Consider the following 22,241-nt stretch of genomic DNA (forward strand, 5'->3'; position numbering starts at 1 on the left):
TTAGCTCTATTGTCACATGCAAGCACAGGGTGCCTCTACTGAAGTGAATGGATGAGAAGAGAAACATTGGCGCTGCAGCTCTTTAAAAGAGCTTTTGTGTATGATGACACGTGAATGTTGAAAGTGTCAAAAATGAGAAAGGCCATGTGAGCCATGTTGTATAAATGAGAATGTGATCAAACGCTTCCACACAGAAGACACACGTCAACCGTCTACAGCAGGGGTCAGGCAAGTATGACCCGTAGGCCACACACAACTTACCCAGTACTTAATCCCTCCCACCAAGTATTTGCATTAGTCCTGTCGTAGTTGTTCTTTTATTTTAATGATTTATACTCAAATATAGTTAATTTAAATAAAACTGCAGTATTTTTTGTTTAACTATCAAGGTATCTGCTAAAATATACAATATAAAATATACTTAGTTGATTCATTGTTGTTGAATTAGTATAAATTACAAGATTATATAGAAGACTATATTTTTTGTATAAATAACAGTATTTTGAAATACTATTTTGCATATTGAAAGGCACATTACGAACATCTTTCTTTTCAGGGGGGTTAGAGGCTGGAATGGATTAATGGCCATTTCCATTAATTTCTATTAGGAGAGATGATTTGAGATGAGTATTGTATGTCTTTAATGGCATCTCAAGCTGATCTCACTTGCAAGGCAAATGTTTCCAAGTATTTTGAGGTATTCCCAAAAGCTGCTGGTCGATCAGATTGGCCACTAACCGAGTTTCCTTTTTTTTCGAGGGGCAACTGTGAAAACAATTGTGCGGACCTATTGGAGTGATGTAATTGTGTTTGGTTAATTGTCGCGGCCTTTGAGGCTTGTCACAGGACTGGAAAGGGAGCAAATGGGATCAAGTGGTCGCTCTCCCGTTGACATCGAGCCAACGACAAAGAGGGAGCAGCTGGGCTACATTACACTCCTTCTTGTTCCCCTTTCAAAAGGTGACGTCCTTCTCCTTTCCCTTCTCGTCTTCCCTGAGCAGCCGCAGTGGCGGTCCGTCTGTTCACGTACACCGACTTTCCACTCACTTAAATGATGTCAAGCACCATTTCATTAGAGGGCTCAAGGTTGAGAGGCAAGTCAGTGTGATTTATGATGTGCACACATGTAACCTATTGCAAAGAGATGATGAAAATGATGAAGGCACCGCTTTTCTCAGTTGTCGCTTATTAAGTCACAGAGGGTGTTTTGTGCTTTTTATTCATGCCATTTATTTTACTGCCAGCACAAGTAAAGTGACTTTCTAGTCTTTTCATATCTCTTATGTAATGTGATGTGTGTCTGTGTGTGCATATTTAACCCTGTTAAATGTCAAATTGACAAGTTTTAAAGGGGATACATTTTGTATAAGCGACTTTTTTATTGTGTAGCACTGTGCATTAGTGGTGAGTATGTCTGCCCCGCAGTTGTGAGGTTGGGGGGCTTGGACCATGGCTCATGCATCCCACCTCTTGTCTAAATTTTGCAGGGATCAGTTCCAGCTGAACTGTGGGTGGACTAGCACTATAGAATATGGATGGTTGGACATTTTAATAACTAGTTTTTCCTGTCCATGATTTGACCAGGTAGGCTTGGTGAAGATCTGACATTTTCAAGTGAGAGATTTCTACACAGAAGCTGTCACGTCAAAGCCAAGAGGCAAATTGATTTGCAGCGTTAGCGTAGATTAGTATTAGTTTGCAGTATTCAAGTTGTCTATGTGGGGCCAGGGAGTTTACATGCAACATATGCACGGAGCCAAACACATATTAAAAAGGGTAATTTGGTGGCTTGTTGTTGAAGTGGTGCATTTATTAGTGAAAACAAAATAATAGCTTTATGTCTTTTACTGTATGGAATGGTGGTTATATTTATTTGCAGTATTGACGAGAAGAGGAGACCACCTCTCTGGATGGAGTATCTGATTCTCAGAAGTCTCCAGTAGCACCACAAGTTGCTGCTTCTGGTTTGATTATTGTTTTTTTGAAGCAGTCAAAATTTGCAGTAATTCACAATGAATTTGGAAAATGTAGAAAACCTCTGGCTCTGGTTGTCGTAATTAAAGGGCTTTTTTGTATTTGCAGGAGACATTACTTCCCCCACAAAACCAAATAGTGAAAGAATGTGAAATTGTCACAAAACATGCAATAGGCCACCTCCTGGACCCATGAGCACATTTGCCAAAGAAATAAACCAGGAGGGTCATTAAAAGACTATAACAAAGGTATGAGGCCACCCTAGAAGACTGAATCAATTTGGTAACCTTGCAAATACTGCCACATAGTGGTCAAAGTTTATTACATGCTACGAGCTCACCTCAATAGGTACCTTTCCATCCATCCATCCATCCATCCATCCATCCATCCATCCATCCATCCATCCATCCATCCATCCATCCATCCATCCATCCATCCATCCATCCATCCATCCATCCATCCATCCGACCGTCCGTCCGTCCGTCCGTCCGTCCATCCGCCCGTCCATCCATCCATCCATCCATCCATCCATCCATCCATCCATCCATCCATCCATCCATCCATCCATCCATCCATCCATCCATCCATCCATCCACAAAATTACATATATGATGTTAATTTGTTAGCACTGAATTTTGTTTTACTACTTAAAATAAATACATTAGTTATTTACAAATTATCAATGAATATAATTAAATACCAATGAAGTAATAATAAAGGGGAGAAATTAATGAATACTTGGTTTTTACATTTATAATTCTGTTTTTTAATTTTTACTACATTCCCATAAACTAAAGAAGAAAAAAGAAAAGGAGAAAGTACATGCGGAACAATTTATTTTAGTTCAAGGCGGAACCCAAACCGTTGCTCTTTGCGGGGAAGGAGTTTCCGAACGGACTTTGTAGATGCTCTGTTTCATGACAGCGTAAACAACCATATTGATCGTTTACATCATCGAGTTAAGTGCCGAATTGGTATGAAAACAAATATGACTATTTGTATATAAATTCCATAGAATGCACCTTTAACGCAGCTGCATGCAATCGTCATTGTCTTTTAAGAGGCCTATAGCCGGTCGATGCTAAGATGCTAAATGTCATTATATGAAGCAACTCTCCACGTATTGACAGACAGCTAACAGGGCGGCCAAATGGCAGCATTTTCAATATCAGCATTTAGGTTTCCCTCTTAATGCGTTTTCGTTTACAGTGGTTTGTGTTTCACCATTTCCTTAAACGACGAGGCGACTTCGCCACGGCATGTAGTATCATATGATAGGATGTCATGTGATTTCATGCTAGTGCTAATAAAGTTGAAGTTGATCTAGGCTACTACATAGCTAAACGATAGTCATAAAGCTGCAGCCAGATGTATAGGAGGCTTTGATAAGCCCTTTAACAGACCGCGATGCGCAGTTTTGATGACTACATAGTCACATTCAGTCGTTGACTTGAACTATGATACTTGTGATTTAGGCTGAAGGGGGAGTCCTGAGTTTACAACCAAGTTCCGTTCCCACAGCAGCGACGTACGGCAGTTTGTAAGTACTGTACCGTAGTCCAGTGTTCCCTATGCACTTTAGGAAAAGTTCTCATCCCACAAACCAAAATTTGCGTTATTGCAAAATATGGGTATTTTTCATTGTCACTGTTGCACCCTTAGAGAATCACTGATTGAGGAATGAAACGATTGGTTAAAAAAAGATTAGACGTTTGATTAAAAACAAACTAATGTAACATGTTCTGTCTTCTCCAGCGGGTGGAGGGATGAGTCGCTCCCCTGTGATTGACACAGAGGTGCCAGAAATGGCAAATGGGGTAGCGACACCTCCCTCCCCGGAAAACACTCCTCGTGTCGCAGACTCGTTGAATTGTGTGCGGCCTAAAGAGAACTTTCCAGAAAAGGGGTCAGAGGATGCCTCCCACGGACACACAGAGAACCACGTGGGTGCAGAAATCGGAGTTCATGAGCGGCGTTGTTTGGACACAGAAATGGGTCATTATTCTCCACATTCATCTCATGAGATGGACCTCTCCCCCTCTGAGGACACACGCACTGCACACACTGACGAGACTGTTGTCTGTCCTGCGGGCTTGGGCGCTATGTGGCCTCTGCGGCAGGACCGCTCAGGGAAAGCGCTGTCCGAACATTCGTCTTGGAGAGGGCATCCAATCGGCACAGAGATGGACAGTGGAGAGGAGGAGAAAGAGAAACAGGATGAGGAGGAGGATGAGAAGAATGACAAGAAATGGCGCAATGAGTCCACGGGAGAGAGAAAGGAGCTCGAGGTGAGGTTTTCGGCGTCTATTTTTGTTTAAATGTGTGTAACTGACATGCTAATTAAAGTACTCTCTGCTTCCTTGACTCCCCTCTGCACATACGTTCTAGTCATTACGTCACTACTCCTCCTCAGCACCAGGTCCCAGCACCTCCTCCCCGCCGCCACCTCCTCTTCTCCCTTCCGACGACACCCCCTGCCCCCCTCACGTCATGGCCCAGGTGTGGGTCCGCAACGTTCGAGGGATGCAGGACAGCAAGAGCCTGGATGAGATCAGCCAAGCGTGTGGAGGTACAAGCAGGATTTTTAAACATCTACTAAGGGCTTCCACTTTTAAACCTAATATGTCGGTCACTCCTCATTAGGTGGAGCAGGGGCCCGGGGGGCTGGCAGAGGCGGCCAATCCGAGGGTCGACGGGCAACCATCTCCTCAGCCCTGGAGCTGGAGGGCACAGTCAGCCATGAGGGAGACCTCACCAATTTCATTACCAAGAACCTGGAGCAGAAGATCAAGATGAGCTCAAAGCCCAGTCTGGACTGCAGTGACTGTGAGTATAAAGTGGAACAAAGACATTTGTTTCCCCGTTATGTGGTCGAATTTATCTGAAAAGCCTTTGCAGCTTTGGGGGATATAAATAGTCAAATGCCAGACAATGTGATACATATAAAAATGAGAAATGATTTCCAAACTTGTCACCATTATCATGACCTGCACAACTCTTTTTTTAATTCAGTGGGAAAGTAAAATAAATCAGAGAAAATGTATGAGTGAAAACACAGTCATGAGAGAATTAATCTACTCGGTTGTCGTGAAATCAACAAAAAACTAACACCATATTTTAAAGGGAAACCACTGAACCTCTGAGTTAAAATTTTAAAGTCGTTCCAGTGCGCAATATTACACCCTTTATCATCTTAGTCAAAGTCAAAGTCAGCTTTATTGTCAATTTCTCCACATGCCAAAGACACACAAAGAAACCGAAATTTCGTTCCCCCCACGGTGACAAGACATGGCTCACAACAGACAAACAAGTAAACAAGTATAACAAAAGCGTGCTGAATAAATAATGAATAAATAACACAACAATAAATAAATAAATAAGAGGAGCAGAAAAAAAAGGAGCAAGTGCGCGTACAGCAGACATTAGGCACCTTGTACACTCAAAATGAAATGACGGCAACAGAATTCTTTCCGACGGATAGGTTGTCACATTATGGACAGTGTGGAACTCGATTAAATCAGTGTTCGCCGCTAGGTGGTGATTGGACTCCCAACTACTACGTGTCAGAATGTAAAGAGACTCCAAATGTCCTTTGGGAAAGTACAATTGTGCTAGACTACAGAAGACGATTTCCCCCCAAAAAACTAAGTCAATTTAGTAATTGTAAAATGTCATTTTCACTGATAGGAAAACAGATATCGTCTGTCATCTGAAATTAAAAGAAAATCTGAATATTGGTTTCTCCTTCTAATGTCTGAAATGTGAACTTCTCGGCAGCGGATTGTTCAGGTCCCATCTACCATAGCCGAGGGTTGTCACGACGACCAGCAGATATTCCGCCCATTGATCCGAGCGTCCTTGTCGACTTGCAGAAGCACACTCAAGAAGTGGCACGGAGTGTGGAAGTGATGATGCGCAGCCTCAATGGAACCATCCAGAATGTGAGGCTTGACGACCTGTGAACATGTTCATTTCCTCCGCCATGATTGGTTTTACCGAATGATGTCTTCCTTGTCCCCGCATCTCTGAGCAGATGACGGCTCTGAGCGTGGGCTACATTCAGACATACAGAGACTCAGTGGACAGCCTGGGGGAGTCTGTGGACATGAGTATTAAGGTGATCGGCCGTATTCTGACAAGACCAACATCACCGCTCCCATAAGCAAAAATCTAATTGTGTTTGACAAAGTCCCGCTTCGTGTAACCCACAGGGCATGTACACGCTGATGGCGCGTTGTGAGGAGTTGGACCGCTCCATGCGGCCCATCGGCATCCTGGCAGCGCAGATCCGAGACATCAAGCGGACCTTGGATGCGCTGGAGGCCATCTGCAAGTAACTCCAGCCACCGTTTGTGCCCTGACACCAAGCATACCCTGGGAGTTCCACCTTCCTGCGCTCTTTCCTACTGGGGTCATCTTTGCGGAGTACCAGGCATGCTGGATTATTTGGACCTTGCTCGTTATTTAACGATAATCACGTTTGTGTATCGAACCTGATTCTTTCCATCGCACTGTTGCGAGGCTTTTGAAAAGGAGGAAACGTATCCGTCCAGTGAGCTTTGTTCAGGTTGCACTAACCTCTCCTTCTCACATGGAGGGGGGGTGATGTTTGTCACTTTTGCAAGGACAGTAATTTTTATTTTCTTTGGGCTGGGAAGATTCAAACAAAGTCTATTTTTTAAAAATTGCAATAAAGGCACCCATATCCTTCACTGCAGGCCAAACGGGGGAAGGTGAGCATCACGGAAAGCTGCTTGTATTTATTTTTATTTATTTGGTTATTATGTTGCAAACTTGTGTCTTGGAGATGCCAAAGCGCCATTTAGCAGACATGGGCCACGTTTCTTGATTGCTAGTCAAAGGATAAATGAAAGCTAGTGATTGATGTTTCACTGCCCATAATGTCACTCTTTTTGTTAAACTGGTAACCTTAATACACATCACAGGTGGCTGCCTGGGCAATACTTGTTTGTATTTTGTCAGCCAATGACAGACACAATTAGAGCTTTGGAGTTAATGCCATTGTAACTGTCCAGTACAGGCAATTCTGTGATGTTTATTTTGTTATTTTTATGACTATGATACTAAGCCACTGCAGTGTCCACCCAATAAACCACTAAAACAAATTGATTCACTTGCAGATTAATTGATAACAAAATGCGCCTTTTGGACCGTGCTAATGAAATGTAAAAAAAAAAATAAAAAATAGTGAATGGCTGCTGCTTCTGTTTGGTTGCAAAGTCACTAGTTTCCTATCATGGAGCATCATATATTGTATATCACATTTCACTCAATAAATTCACTTTGGTTGTTGACTCACATTTGATGTGACGTTTCCATTCAGCTGATGGGGTTTCATCAGCATATTTTCAGAAGTGTGAAGAAGGCTTTTGGACAACTGACACACACATTGGCCAGAAATTGACATTAAAAATGACTTTGAGGAAAGCTGCATGCACAAACCATAATTTCTAGTTAGGTGGAAATCTAAAGTCAAAAGGTTCAGAGGTTCTACAAATTAGAATTTGGCCATAGTAGAGAAGATACATTTTTGCTGCAGGAAAAATCTTGAGCATGGCATACAAAATGTGTGAAGAAGATGAGAATGATGAAAAAAATCGAAAATGGGATGTGTACATCCCATCTTTGTGATTTGTAACAAACTTAGATACTCCTCGTCTGTTTTAAGTTTAATATTAACGTAACTTATTTTTACAGTATGGAACATTACATAAAAAACATTTTCATCAAAGCCTAATCATGCTGGTATCAGCGTGAGCTGTACAATAAGCGTGGGTCACTCACCAAATTTATATTCATCTGTTACCCTGCCTTGTTAAAGGTGATGACCTCGGTGATAATGCATTTATGTGGCGGCCGGCCAGCTTCGGCGCGTCACAAACCTGATTGGGTGAGGTTGATGCAGAATTGACCCACTACCACTGGAGAGCGTCAACGAGCTTAGTATAGTATTGTATTCTTCAGGGCATTGTTATTGAGCAAGATCAGAGACATTCAAAGTACGTTTCACTCGAGATATGTTCCAGTCGTGCCTCAAATGGGGTAAATGCGGGTTTCCTGGGTACCAAGTGGTTATGGGTTTCATCTAGTTTTGCTCCTGGGCACACCTGTGTTAGCCCACATTGTCTTATATATGGACTAGAAGTCGGCAAATGTACTGGGCTCCTTATCGACCACATTTCGGTTTTGTGGCTCATGGGGTCGAGCTGGGTAAACGTGGTGGGTGCAATAAAGGTTGGGTTAAGTGGGCATGGGTTAAGGTTAGGGTTTGCCTGGGCAACACACCTGGCACTTAGTCCTAATCAGAAGCTATTTAAAGGCAGTTTCAACAATGAGTTGGTGCCAAATGTTTGCATCGCTTGTTTCCATGTGCCTTGTAGTTTTTGAGCGCAGGCTCTTTGTATGTTCCATGTGCTTGTGGAGTTTGTTTCTTCTTCTTGCCACCGTAAGTACATGTGACTCTTTGGAATTGTTTGTTTTGTGGTAATTCCTCAAGATATCATTTTGTCCGTCTCTCTAACCTTCTACACATCCTCGCCATTGGTTATTTTTTGCATTTGTTTCCATGCACCCTAGTTTAATAAAAGTATTTTCCAAATTCGATCAAGTCTTCTGTCACCTGGCATTGCCGTTGTCCTTGCACGACTACATCAAAGCCACCAAAATTACTTGGAGCCCTAAATGGGCAAACACAAATGGGGCCTACATGGGTTGCATATAATTTGTCCAGCGGGAACCCACACAAGGAGCATTCAGATCCCCAGTTCAAGCCCATATAGTCAAATACACATGGGGCCTAGGTGAGACAGACATAATATTCCCCATTTGGAAACTACCTAAGACCCAGTTGGAAACCCACATAAGGTAGATACTTTTTTTGTTACGCTATTGCATGTTCACATTTGGTAGTTTAATACCTAATTATTCATCTTTACATTTGTGTTTTTTTTTAAGAAAACATTTCACCATTTCGTTTTATGTACTAGTGTTTATATACTTATTTATTGTTCTAGGGTAACATAAAACATAAAAAGGAATCCAAATGTTAATTTTTCATATGAATTTTCTATTTGTAGTGTACTATTTATTTCAATTGATTATATTATCCCTTGAGAGGAAGTAGCAAATAAAAAAATAATTTTCAGAAATAGAGGCCCTGATTTAAATGTTACTTAAGGCCCAATAGACATATGTTAGCTCTGATGATAACAGGCACCTTGCAAAATGTACACCCATGTAAATTGCTATGAGATTGAATGATTCAACCTTTATTTTTAAACACTGCAGCTTACATAAATTGATAACAGTAGTACAAAGAACTTATTCAAGATTTGGTTGGTTTGGAATCAGTTTTATTGGCAGTGGTATGACGTCTTTTTTGTTAAGGTTGCTCATCAACCAGCTTTCCACCAGTACTGTACCACAACTGGAAAAAAGTGACAAGTGCTACAGTATCACTGCGCATTGGCACATCCTCAGAAAGTTTCGTACAGACTTGCATGATATGTCTGCTGTCCTGATTAAAGGCACATCTGTTTAATCCTCATAACTGAAGTTTGCTTCAGTTCACAAAAAACAAGCAGTTACCAGCAACAACAAAACATTGAAAGTGTTGGAAGCCAACGGTGCCGAAGTGCTTCCACTCGGTTCCATTGGTGCCGAAGCGCTTCCACTCGGCTCCATCGTGGAGGCACCTTTTGTTATGGAATCTGTTGTAAAGGTTGCTGCAGTCCCTCCGAGCTCTCTGGAAATTTGCTCAAGTGTCCCACTGACAGAGGCTCCATCTTTAGGGGATTGATCTGAGACGTCCCCATCTGTAGTCTTGTACCACTGACACTGGAAGTCTTTCTTCCACATCTCAGCTGGGTCCGGTTCAGCTGCCTTAAAGTCTGGATCAGGCTCGTCTGTGGCTTTGGCTGCTTCCGCCTGCCGGTAGAAAATGTTTAGTGGCAGGACTACTTGAAAATGAAAATATTTGCCATCCATCCTTTTTCTATTCTGCTTATTGTCATTAGTGTGAGCCAGAGTCGCTCTGCTCATCCACCCTTGACTGGCTGCTGGCTAATCGCAAGGGACATACAGCATAGACCAGGAGTACGATCTGGTCCAGTCCTCGAGAGTCCTCATCCAGCCTGTTTTATATTTCTTTCCACCAACACACCTAATTGAAATGATCAGAACTATTACCAAGCTTCTGCAAAGATTTCTGGTGATCTGATCATGTGGCGTGTTGAAGTAGGAAAACATCTAAAACAGGTTGAATAGAAATCTCAATGAACCTAACATGCATGTTTTACGAATCTGGAAGGAGGCTGAAGGAAACTGGAGTATGCATAGAAAAACAGGAAAGAGGATGGAAATTTGGTTCCATAGGAAAAAAATGTGAATAGGTGTGGGTGCACTACATCCACATGTCAAGCCAGCTAGCACGACTTTCATCCTAGAATTTGATTTACATTTAAAACAGGCTTGTCCGTTTTCATTAATGGCTCATAGTCGAATGAGGCCTCGATAAGGACATCATTATCATCATGCACCAAATGCCTTCTACAGTATGTGTAACACCTGCAACGACTGCAACAATCATCAATCACTATTTCTGACACCTTCTCCATCACGTCAGGGGGCGGTGGAAGGTGGAGGTAGGCGGAGCTGTTCGGGTTCTGACGGACGCATCTGCCTTTTCCTTCACAAAGGGAGGCTGAGCAGAGGCCAGTTGCTGTGGTTACGTTGAGAGAGTAAGGTCCCAAGAGCTTGCGGACAAACTCTGCCAGGTCTTGACATTCTCTCTGCATATGGACACACAAACACATTGAAATTGATTTGTATGAGAACCTTTTCCTCTTTTGTATTATTTCCTTGAAGAGATGTCAGTTTCAATTGAAAAATAACAAACACTACAAGATTTTATTTTTGTTTTATATTTTATTATCTTCAAAATGGCATTTTGTTCCCCAACGGGCCAATACAGGATGCATTATCAAATTATCCATCCATCCATCCATTTTCTGAACCGCTTAGTATTATTATAATCAAATTATCAAATTATATCAGGTATAAATAAATAAATAAATAAATAAATAAATAAATACATAAATACATAAATACATAAATACATAAATAAATAAATACATAAATAATGCACCCTCAGACACATTTATTAATTGTTTCATCGCATGTCAAATACATTTTGTAGGCTATTTTCTTATTTGCAACTGTACTATTTATTGATTTTTGAATGATAGTCACATTTTACTTCTGCTCTCCATCAATCCGGCTAGCTCTATGTTTTTCCTTTTCCATGCAATCACTACTGACTGAGACAATGTCTTACATCGGTCCTGGTCTCACTTCTCTGCCAGATGACCACCCCGGCTGTTCCCATGGCAGCGCTTTCCCCAATGCTGCTGACCAGGTCTGCCTGAAGGAGGACAAGGTGCAAAGACACTGAAAATGTTTCCCGTATTGGATTGCCAGCAACATTCTTTACACTAAGACTTTTTGTGCACTTCCTGAAATATCCTTTTGTCATGTTATAATAGTGCCTTGGTGTCATCTTGTGATGTTTTGTCACCAAGCAACTATGCTGAAGTGAAGGGAGGAGCTTCTTTTCGACAGGCCAAAGCAGTGGCTAATAGAAAAGCTGTGCTTCGTTGCCATGTTGTGGCATGTCATCGTCCTAATTTCCTTCTTATTGATCTCATATGATGCATCCCTGCCTTAAAATCCTCTTTTCAGACCTATGAATTCGGAACATTGAAGCACTTAGCCTCTGTCATCATGTGAGTCCAAATCGCACGTGTATCCCACCTGAGAAAGGAACGTGTTGGTCGAGGCGTACACACTGTTGACCAGTGGAAACACGGGAAGATCGAAAGATACTCCAGCCAGAGAGGAAACTCGTAGCGCCTCCTGGATTTGACTGGTCAAATAAAGCTTCCCTCCAGATGTTCCACCCTGTACAAAAAAAAGGTCAGGCTGATACATTTAAAGTTAAAGTCCCAATGATCGTCACACACACATCTGGGTGTGGTGACATTTGTCCTCTGCATTTAACCCATCCCCGTGTGATTTTGATCCATCTCCTGGGGGAGAGGGGAGCAGTGAGGTGCAGCGGTGCCGCGCTCGGGAATCATTTGGTGATCTAATCCCCCAATTCCAACCCTTAATGCTGAGTGCCAAGCAGGGAGGCAATGGGTCCCATTTTTATAGTCTTTGGTATGACCCGGCCGGGGTTTGGACCCACAACTTTCCAGTCTCAGAGCAGACACTCTACCACTAGGACACTGAGCTTGTACAAAAACCAGAAGCAATACATGATCATGAATCTTGACGATATGACCTGACACTACAAGCTTGTGTAAATATGCGCAGTGCAGCAAAGCTTTTGGCAAGCCAAAAATACTAGTGTCCTTCTCTTGTCTTGTTTACACTTGTTTGACACCTTCATTTCCTGTACAGAAGATGAACTATTGATGGTGCGCTTTTCTAAAAAGAAAACATTCCATCTGTTGTTGATAAAACATCAGCAATTTGTTTTACATTTGGCTCCTTTGTTGCAGCAAATGCGAACCCACTTGTGAAATTTGCATACTGAACACTGATCTATGGCTTACTCGTGCATACTTAATACTTTGCTGATCATAACTACCCCCTGTGGACAAGCATAACTAAGATGCGGCCCATGATGAAAACAAGGCTGACACCGCTCACCTTTGTGGTAAATATCAACAGGAAAATCAAATCAAAACATTGGAATTTTTGAGCCCAAAGGCTTCACCCACCTGCAGCTTCTCCAGGGTGAGAAGAGGGTAAAGGGCGGAGCATCGCTTCCACAGCCAGAGAAGCTCATCATTGAGGGTCTTTTCAGCAGGGGGGCACTGGCCGCTGTAGTTGGCTAACGCGGTTTGGGCCAAATCGCCATTGTAGCAGCTCGGGTAAGGGGAGACGCCCCACAATGCTTTGGGTCGCAGCCGTCTGATTTCTCTTAGGGTTTCCATCATTACTGACTGGGCTGCTGCCTCAAAGTCCACCTGGCACAAGGGCATAGAAGTACTTTAGGTCATATTTGGCTGTCCTTTTTTTTTAACCAAATTTTGTATTTGCAGATCGCTGTCAAAAATGTTCTATATTGTGAGTAGGCGGCATCTTGTATTTCTGTTTTATATTTAACAATAAAGAAAAGCCTTGACACCATTTTTAGGCAGTGGTTTTGTGAGACCCACCATGCAGTTGTGAAAAACCTGAGGTGAGTTGACCCATTAAAAAAAAACAAACAAACATATAATCCATAAATGTTCATAATGTAATCCTGGTTTGTACAATTGTTGCATCATATTTTTTATTAAACTTTTTTATTTAGCGTGCCACTTTAGTTGAAAAGTTCCCATTATAGACTTACAACTTTCTTATATTAAAATGAATTTTTGTATTGCCTTGAGCACACTGGAACATGTTGTTCCGAAGGAGGCCATCAATAATGACTTGTCTGACAGCAGTACATGTTTCTATTGTGTGATGATCCATCAGAGTTGCATCTGGACTCAGAGGGAGGTCCGCAACAATTTTTTTACTCTTTTATGTTTCAGCTGGCGAACCCTGTTCAAAAGGTTTTTGATGCATTTAGGTGTTTTAGTTTCCATCCTTGCAATACTCCAGTGTCCCTAAATCGCATACATTTGTATACAAGCTAAACGTCCTCAAAAAGGACTTGCTATGCATTTTCAGTATTTATATAACAATGTCCAGTTCATGATAGATTCACTATTACAACATATCAGTTAGTACATGGTGAAAAAGTAACAATATCTTTTGGTCTGAACTTTTCCTGATCCCCTCTGTTCCAATGACCTCACGTTTAATTCTGCCTCGCCAAGTGGAGATCATCAGATAACGGGATCAGTTTGGATTACTCTGCAAGGTGTCGGCAGCACAGAATGATGGACTTTTCTCTAAATAACCACAGTGGGTGGACTTAATATACGTACATGTAACAGTGAATAAAATAATCAGTTTCACTATGTAATAAATGACTGCTTTTCCAACATGTAAATGGTGTTGACAATGTTCAACATGATCTCTGCCATCTCAATGGGGCTCATGAAATAAATAATATAATTAGAAAATTAAAAATTGCATATTTGTCATACATTTAATTATTAAGTTGCCCCAAAATAAATAAATAAACAAATAAACAAATAAATAAATAAATAAACAAATAAACAAATAAACAGAGAGTGGCTGGTGGTGTAGGGGTACACTTGCTTGTCTTGTGTGCTGACACCGTGAGTTCGATTCCCACATATGACGGTATGAATGTGTGTGTGTGAGTGATGATGTGAATGTGTGTGTGAGTGACCCAAAAAAAATAAAATAAATAAATCATGCATTCAAATTATCCACTCCAAACCTGCAGGGGGCAGATAAAAAACAGCCACACCACAATTCACCAAACTTTCTGTCCGATGCCAGGGATGGCCATATTGCCTGCAGACCAGCATGTGAGTTGGGGGAACAAACAGTGAAAGAAAAAAATCTTTAACAGAGAAAGCAAAGAAAACCCCCCCAAAGAGACTCCTCAGTTTCTGATCACACGCAACTGGTAAGAAATGGACTTGAATGCTATAGTTCTAAGTTTGGTTAATGCTTAGTTTGTTTGAAATGTTTGGTTTGAACTACAAGCTGTATTTATTTGTGTGTTTATCAATCAATTTGAAGTATTCACAAAGGCAAAGGCCCTCTAATTAACCTTGCAATAAACTGTAAACAGAAAAAGGAAAAAGAGGAAGATCTAAGTTCTTCCGTTCTAAGGAACAAGACCCTTTTTCAAGTTGGGGCAAAGAACTGGGAAAACTCAGGACAACTTCACAGTCATGTTTAGTTTTAATTGAACAATAAGTTTTTAATTGAATTCTGATTCTTTCAGCTGCTTTGCTTGTATGATGGTGCTCTATTGCCACCCACAACCTTGCTTTACAAACCACTCATAGTTAATTGTGTGCTTGATGTTTGGGAGCGCAGTTGACGTTCCCAACCTGGCAACATTTGCCACAAACATTCATCAATGTGCACGCTACCATGTCAGCAAAGGAACGTTCCAGCACAAATGTAGTCTTTGTGATTACCTAAATCTCCGGATTTAGCTGCTGTCAACCCCCATCGTCTACATCAATATATAATGTTTTACCAAGAGCTCTGCACTATATTGATTTTATGGGGGGAATGAGATACAGAAATCTGCAGTTTACGGTAATTGCATATTGGTTTTTACAGCTTTATATATTGATATGAATATGGCAGTATTGACAACGTGAATATTGATGTTTATGGCCCCAGAATGCATTGCGTCTTCAAAGGCATCTAGTAGGTGTGCCTAAGAGGAAGACTCTGATGATTGAGAGCATACTCGTCCTAGATATGCGGCCATTGTAGGAACAATGTTTTATTTCCCTCTCAAAATCAAAAACAGCTATAGAACTGAATACCTTAGGCCAGGGATGGGCAACTTACAAGATAGCCCATACATTTTCATCAGCGCTATAGTGGGGCCTCATCAAACCACACATTTCCTCGATATGTGAGAACATGTTTAAATATGGACAAGATTCAAACTCGCAACCTTACAACTGCAAAGCCTAGTCAATTATTCACTAAATATTTGAACTATGAAATTGCAGAGGAGGCTTAATTGTATCCAATATTAGTCTCCACCACTGCAAAGTTTTTTTCGATCGCCTCTTTGTGAATGTCTGACAGCTCTCATCTGCCACACTTTCTCCCTTCTTACCCGTGACCACTTCTCCACCTCCTCCGGGGTCCAGTTAGGAAAGAAGGCTTTCAGCAAGTTCCTCGATGCTTCCTGATACACGGCCTTCTTCTCTCGATTTCTTAACCACTGCGGTAGCCACTCGGCCCAGCGTAAAACACCCAGCCCGAGATACCTGGGCGTAGGCAAAGCTGCATCTAAATCCATCTGAGTTTTCTGAAGATGGCTGTCCAGCCGCGTGTGCTGCGGTAAACCCCCATTGACCTTCGTGTCTTTGTCGATAAAATAGGGGTAGCTTCCCAGCGTGTCCTCGTAGAAGATGGCCACACGGCCCTCGCGTTCCATCCCAAAAGAAGCAGGGTCCGGCCTCATGGTGCAGGAAGAATCGGGGATGCCCCAGAAAATGATAAAAGGCTGTCCGGAGAGGAGAGGCGGGCGAGCTGGCTGCGGCGGACCGGCCGCACTGAGGCCAGCAAGCAGTAAGACAAGGAGGGTCCGTGGAACTGTCGCCTGTCCTCGAAGGCCAGCTGAAGAGCAAGAGATGACTGATGGCTTAGTCCTGTGTTTAAATTGCGGCCATGTTGGCTTTAGATTGAGTGGTGGGTTGTTCCATGCCATTGGAGCTGCTCACTCACAATCAGTCTCTCACTCCTTCAGACTCCAGCAGCCAACCATGATCCTGAAAAACAATCGGCAGAAAAATAAGTCAGTCATGGTCATGATGTTGAGCATAGGTGACACCTGTGCGCTCCTCAAATTTACAGCACAAACAAACTGTTGGAAAATCATTCTACATTCATATTCTGTTTCTGTTTTTAGCATTGCTATTAAAATTTTCAGCGGTAATGCATTGAAGAATATTCATCAGGTCTCGTTGATGTCACATGCAATCTGTGACATCGAGTGTATAAGAAGAATAAGCAGAACTTTGTTACATTTGGATGGAGTCTGATTGGTTGTACGGTGTGGATTATTAGCAGATGATTTGCCTCAGTGAAATCCATTACCGTCATGACATTATCCCTTAAAATCACACCCGCAGAAATGACTTTGGACACACAACCTACTTTTTGCCAATAATGGTGTTTGCTTCTCATCCACCTCCATGATTTAGGATTTAGGCTCTGCTTTCTACTCTGGATGAATATGTAGTATTTTCATTTTGTCTGGAAAAGAACAGGCACTGAATGCATACGAGTTATTGATGCCAAAGAGACGGATTGCATTTCAGTTTTTGTTGCTGTACAGTATTTATTTCCTTTTTCTTCTAGTCATTGTTACTATATTCGTATTTCATTTGCATTTTATTCAATTCGACATGGTCATTCCATTAACGGGGAGCAGCGAAATGTCATATATTTGTGTTTCTACATTTTCTTAATCTTACTGGGAGCTAGAGTCATTATATTAAAAAAAAAATGTGCAAAGTAAGTGCTCCATTAGTATTATGCTGAGACTAGAAGAAAACTTTCAGTTCCATACGGTAAATTGTGCAAAAAGGTTCTATCATGTATGATGAACGTGAGCGCAGCTATGCGAAGGAAAAAAAAAAAGACCTCTCCTCCATTATGTGGTCCAGCATTCTTACAAAATTATTCTCTGTATATTTGTGGAGAATAAACTTTTCTAAAAAGTAAAAAAAATCCTGACACTATCCCATAGCATTTGTTTACTACTGCTGCCTCTGCAACCCGACCCTGTCCGCCCGTCCTTCTGTCCGTCCATCTGTCCGTCCATCCATCCATCCATCCATCCATCCATCCATCCATCCATCCATCCATCCATCCATCCATCCATCCATCCATCCATCCATCCATCCATCCATCCATCCATCCATCCATCCATCCATCCATCCATCCATCCATCCATCCATCCATCCATCCATCCATCCAGCCGTGTTCAGCTCATTCGCAATAGGGTCAGTAGGTGAGCTGACTTCAGACAAAAGATCAAGTACATCCGACACTGTTCACCTGCCGATCACAAGCCACATATACACATACAACTATTCACTCTGACTTTCACAACTACTGTATGTTGTCTTCAATTTGCATCACATGTATGTGATTGGAATGTGGAAGGAAGCCACAGTACCCATTGAAAACCTATGAAAGAACAGGGGAAACATACTACAAACTCCACACCAGAAGACCTGAGTTGAGATTCGAACCCAGGAACTCACAACTGTTAGGCAGACGAGCTAACCACTGCCTTCAATGCGACTAAAAATAATTACAGTAATTTATGTTGTGCATTACTGGATGCACAGTTTAATTTTTTTCTTTTGATTTTTTTTCCTTGGCCCTCCTAGGTCATGTTCCCCCCCACACGAACGATTTGCACAAGCATTTGGTTTGTTTGTTCTCAGCCCCCTCACCACACCCGACATCACCTTCCAGACTCCAGTGAGTGACGCGCTTTTGTTGTTGCCACATGGTGTATGCATCACAATTCTTGTTGTCATTTTTGTTTCTCATCTCCAATTCTTGTCAGGTCAAAGTTATTTTGTTCTGTTCAGACGGTACCTTGACACGTTGTTACAGTGTTAGGGGAAAAAAAACAAGATTGAACTGATTTTCATCCTATTTACTCAGACAAGTTTTACTTGCAAATGCATACGGGGGCAACAAAACTGACTGAACACATCAGTATAAATGCATCTTTTATTCAGCCCTGAGTGGTGGAAACAAATGAGTGGGAGCAGCACAGAGCAAAGCAAGACAAGATTCAATATTTGAGCGTATGTGAGCTTGAGGTCATCTCCTCTATGAAATCAAGCCACAGAGACACTGATATATCACACCCAATAAAGCATCCATAAGCCTCTGGTACATTTTTCTGCTGGAAAGCCTCTAAAACTTGACTTCTTCCATTTTAACTTTGTAAATTCAGGGCTCCGTCCTTTCTGTGTATTCTCCCCATGCTTGTGAGGGATTTCCTTTTGGATACTCTAGTTTCAAAATCACAGTATGCGGTTATTTTTAGCTTGCTTTGTTGTTGAATAGTGGATTTTTATACACTCATTGAGAAATATAATTTGGAAAATGGATTGTTTTAAGCGCACGTATTTATTATTTAGATTTTTTTTCATAGATCTGATTAGTTGGTGCAGAGTGGTGCAGTAGCACTCATGAAAAATAATGGCCCTGCCATCATTTAAGGCCTTCCTTGCCTTAAAGTGTACTTGATTATTTTAACAGTACAACAGAACAGCTGAATAATGTCCCAGATCACATCCTTACTAATGCTAAGAGGGTTAAAAGGTCATAGAATGCATAGTATACACTAAGTAAAGGCTTTTTAATCCTTGCTCATTAGTACCAGACAGAGGAGACCTCCAGATTGTCTTCAGTTGTGAAATTATATTTATGATAATAATTTCATACTGGGTTTACCTCCATTTTTTCCCCCCAATTCATTCATTACTTTTTGTTCATGTCCCACACAGTGGGTAAAGTGTGAGTTAGCAGCAACACAATGTTGTACTAACACACACTAAGAAAATACATCTAAAGCATTACGTTAGGAATTATGAGTTCATGGCCATTCATTTTATAATGCAAAGCCTTTTCAAGTGACCTTTAACTGTCAGTTTAAGTCCCCACAAGCTGCTGTGTTGCGGAATATGCGCAGGGCTTCACGCAATGTCATAGGTGAAAGGCCAGGGTGATGGTTGCTTAATCTGTTGAGACAAAGCTGCTGGTCTGTGTTTACAAGTCCGTCTGGACTGAGGCTCATTCTGAGCCCGCCTCTCCTGCTCAATTCAAATGAATACAGATACATATCTATATATTGGCAACTGCAAAACATAATGGCATCTAGATTTGTTTTTTTGATAGAGACGTACAAATTACTGCTAAGACATTTTAAAACATTTTGTGTGGTTGGTTAAAGTGTTGGTGGCACTGCCTTATAGATACACGCAATCCAATCAGGAAGTGAGATTAGAGTAATAATCATGTCAGCCCTATCTAACTGCCTGAAAAAATACACAAGGGTGTCTGCATATTTTTATGGGCTAAACTAGATTAACAAAAGGTTGAAAAAAAAAAAGTCTGATGTCAAATTTACTGTAGAATGGAAAACGTAAGGTTGAACTGAATCCATTCTGGGACGCTCGGACGACTATTCAGAATTGTGAACAGTGTTTGCTCCAATGGAAATAATGGGAAGTGAATTATCTGGAATGTGTACCTGGGTTGCTTGCCATTGTAAACATTTACCAAGCAGGCAGGCAATTTTGTACAGCCATTCATGTGTAAAAATACCTCATCCACTGTTAATATCCATCCATTTTAATCCCACTCATTTTGTTGTGGGTCGCTGAAAACTGCAGTCTATCTCAGCTGACTTTGGGCAAAAGGCAGACTATACCGTAAACTGAGTATCCGTCAGTGAGAGGGCACATGCAGTACAGAGACAGGTAACCTTTCACACCCACATTCACACCACCACTGAGTGCAAATTGAATACACAGGCAAAGGAAGTTACGCCATCGGTGACTCATTGTTGTGTGGGCACGTAACAATGACACACTTGTTAAGGCAATGGTTCTTAAACTGCGTTGTGGAGAATGCCAGCGTCCTGAGAGTCCCAATTTGGGGGTCCACAGGGTAATTTGCAATAAATTATCTTGCATCATGCACAGTCACACCATAAACTGTAACAACTGTAAACACAAATATACTCAAGCAATGACTGCTCCCCACCTTAGATTTGGTCACTTAAAAGCTGTGATATGATTGTGATAAATCTCACATTCTACTAGTACATATTCTATTCTATATGTTTTATTAATATCATATCGATGTTAACTCAGTCGGTAGACTTTTTACAACATTTGATATTTCAATATTGTTTATTTCACTCAGGAACATATTAAGAGGATTATTCTCTATAAAGTTGTTTGTTTCATATTTATTTGTTGGCTCAATCCTGCAAATGCATAGCAATCATAGCTTTCCCCATCCTCTTTTGTGGAGAGTTGTAGCATAATCTTTAGCGGAAACACTCACTGTATGTCAGTAATGTTAGCTAAATATTAATTCAGTTAATTAAATAATTAAATTAATTCAATTCATTAATTTAATTCAATTGAATTTGGGGAAAGTATTTTCAAGCACATCACTGGAGTGTTTAATTTGAAACGTTCACAATAACCATTCTCATCAAAAATCGCAAGTAGAAATTCTACGAGTATCAATAAATATGAGTTTAAAATTGCCAAATACATGATGCGGAATGAACTTAGGACATATTGATTATAAGCGGATCGCCCTATCTATGTTATTATTATGAGGCAACGATACACATGAACCAATAACATCATCTGCACGACCTGAAGCGTCGTTTGTCACAGAAATGACACACGCTCTGAATCTGGTCTTCATTAGGTATGCCCACTCTTGCTCGAGACAAGCTCCGAAGCATCTGTACATTTCATAACATCACTACGAGCCCCTGACGTAAGCATTCATCTCGAACGCCAGAACTTTACAGGCCCTTTAGCCTCGACATGTTCATCGTGTTAATTCATCCCCATGACTAGCAATGATGAAATGCTAGCGAAATGTCACATGACCTTTAACAGTGTAGAGTATATTATTCTTCCGCTTATAACTGGCCTTGTTGTGGGTGGAGTTAATCCTTGCAAGATGAATTGGGGCTTCAAGAGCTACGCTGAGGTCCCGTATGTTTTGATGACCTCTTGGGTGGTGTTACCCATAACTGCTGGCCATCTTTTTGCAGTTTTTATCAAGAAACTCACATCTGTAATTAATCCTTGGTGCTTACTATCTTGCGTGACATTATGGTGTTAATTGTAATGAAACGAATTGTACAGTCTTGGGTCTTATAAATTGTTTTATGGCCAGAATAACATTTTGTACCTAATCAACTACATTTTCTTGCAGAGTTGTAACCTTAAAAGTAGTCCACAAAAATCTTTTTGGTCAACGCCAAGAGGTTGCAAAACTTACCAAAACCAAGGTTGGGTTCTCCTCACAGTCTGGACATTGTTTCAGAGTGTCTTCACCTGAATTGCTTTCCTCTTTAGAAAAATCCACGTCGTCTCCTGGATTAGCGGAGACATGGAAAAAGACACAGCGAAAGCAGCCTAACACCCGGAAGAGAGAGGGGCAGAAAAGCAGGGGGATGAAGAGTCAGGAATAGCCAAGTGAGATGAAGATTGAAAATAAAAAGAAAAAAGAAGGGATGGCATTAGAGAAATTCCCCGAAGGAGTGATAAAGTAGTACATGGAAAGATGTGTGGGTTGGAATGCAGGGGTGTATGTGCCGAGCTCAGCTTCCTCCCCGTGAGATGCTAAACGGGTTCAGCAATGACCAAAGCGTTTCACATGACCATCGACACCGGCCGTAATCCCATAATCCTCCCCTACACTGCTGCTACCCTTGTCCAAACAAACACTTGACGTGTTGGATTATCTCACCTGGCTTACTCTCTGCCTGCATATACTTTCTC

The 22,241-nt window shown here is 41.4% G+C and overlaps 2 protein-coding genes and 1 long non-coding RNA gene across 4 annotated transcripts in view; 2 read left to right on the forward strand and 1 right to left on the reverse strand.

Moving 5' to 3' along the window:
• The first annotated feature begins 2,804 nt into the window (after positions 1-2,804).
• borcs6 (BLOC-1 related complex subunit 6) lies at positions 2,805-7,104 on the forward strand. Of its 2 annotated transcripts, none has more exons than XM_049754337.1 (8): positions 2,805-2,948; positions 3,450-3,514; positions 3,730-4,262; positions 4,363-4,543; positions 4,618-4,800; positions 5,752-5,915; positions 6,008-6,091; positions 6,186-7,104. In XM_049754337.1, the coding sequence occupies exons 3-8, from the start codon at positions 3,741-3,743 to the stop codon at positions 6,309-6,311; spliced, it is 1,260 nt and encodes a 419-aa protein (XP_049610294.1). In that variant the 5' UTR covers positions 2,805-2,948; positions 3,450-3,514; positions 3,730-3,740; the 3' UTR covers positions 6,312-7,104. The 2 variants fall into 2 exon arrangements, with proteins under 2 accessions (XP_049610294.1, XP_049610295.1); XM_049754338.2 differs by having other exon boundaries at positions 2,845-2,931; positions 3,448-3,514.
• A 2,116-nt stretch (positions 7,105-9,220) lies between these two features.
• si:dkey-72l14.3 (Glyco_hydro_56 domain-containing protein) lies at positions 9,221-22,155 on the reverse strand. The gene is made up of 7 exons (XM_049755007.2): positions 21,739-22,155; positions 15,782-16,439; positions 12,780-13,028; positions 11,806-11,952; positions 11,330-11,416; positions 10,602-10,784; positions 9,221-9,921 (listed from the first exon to the last, which is right to left on the reverse strand). The coding sequence occupies exons 2-7, from the start codon at positions 16,376-16,378 to the stop codon at positions 9,562-9,564; spliced, it is 1,623 nt and encodes a 540-aa protein (XP_049610964.1). The 5' UTR covers positions 16,379-16,439; positions 21,739-22,155; the 3' UTR covers positions 9,221-9,561.
• LOC125989042 (uncharacterized) overlaps positions 14,462-22,241 on the forward strand; it is a 45,773-nt gene continuing 37,993 nt past the window's right edge. Inside the window, exon 1 of the long non-coding RNA XR_007488588.2 lies at positions 14,462-14,596. This is a non-coding gene — a long non-coding RNA (uncharacterized lncRNA). The remainder of the gene's footprint in view (positions 14,597-22,241) is intronic.

The sequence above is a fragment of the Syngnathus scovelli genome, chromosome 2 (genome assembly GCF_024217435.2).
Source record: "Syngnathus scovelli strain Florida chromosome 2, RoL_Ssco_1.2, whole genome shotgun sequence".
Taxonomy (NCBI): domain Eukaryota; kingdom Metazoa; phylum Chordata; class Actinopteri; order Syngnathiformes; family Syngnathidae; genus Syngnathus; species Syngnathus scovelli.

Bases quoted from the DNA above. Each gene is read 5' to 3' on its own strand.
- si:dkey-72l14.3 (XM_049755007.2), bottom strand. From the start codon at position 16,378: ATGGCATGGAACAACCCACCACTCAATCTAAAGCCAACATGGCCGCAA. The intron at 11,953-12,779 runs GTGGGTGAAGCC...TTTTTTGTACAG, and splicing joins TCACCCTGGAGAAGCTGCAG to GGTGGAACATCTGGAGGGAA. The intron at 10,785-11,329 runs GTAAGACATTGT...GTCCATATGCAG, and splicing joins GAAGTGAGACCAGGACCGAT to AGAGAATGTCAAGACCTGGC.
- borcs6 (XM_049754337.1), top strand. From the start codon at position 3,741: ATGAGTCGCTCCCCTGTGATTGACACAGAGGTGCCAGAAATGGCAAAT. The intron at 4,544-4,617 runs GTACAAGCAGGA...ACTCCTCATTAG, and splicing joins GATCAGCCAAGCGTGTGGAG to GTGGAGCAGGGGCCCGGGGG. The intron at 4,801-5,751 runs GTGAGTATAAAG...ACTTCTCGGCAG, and splicing joins CAGTCTGGACTGCAGTGACT to CGGATTGTTCAGGTCCCATC.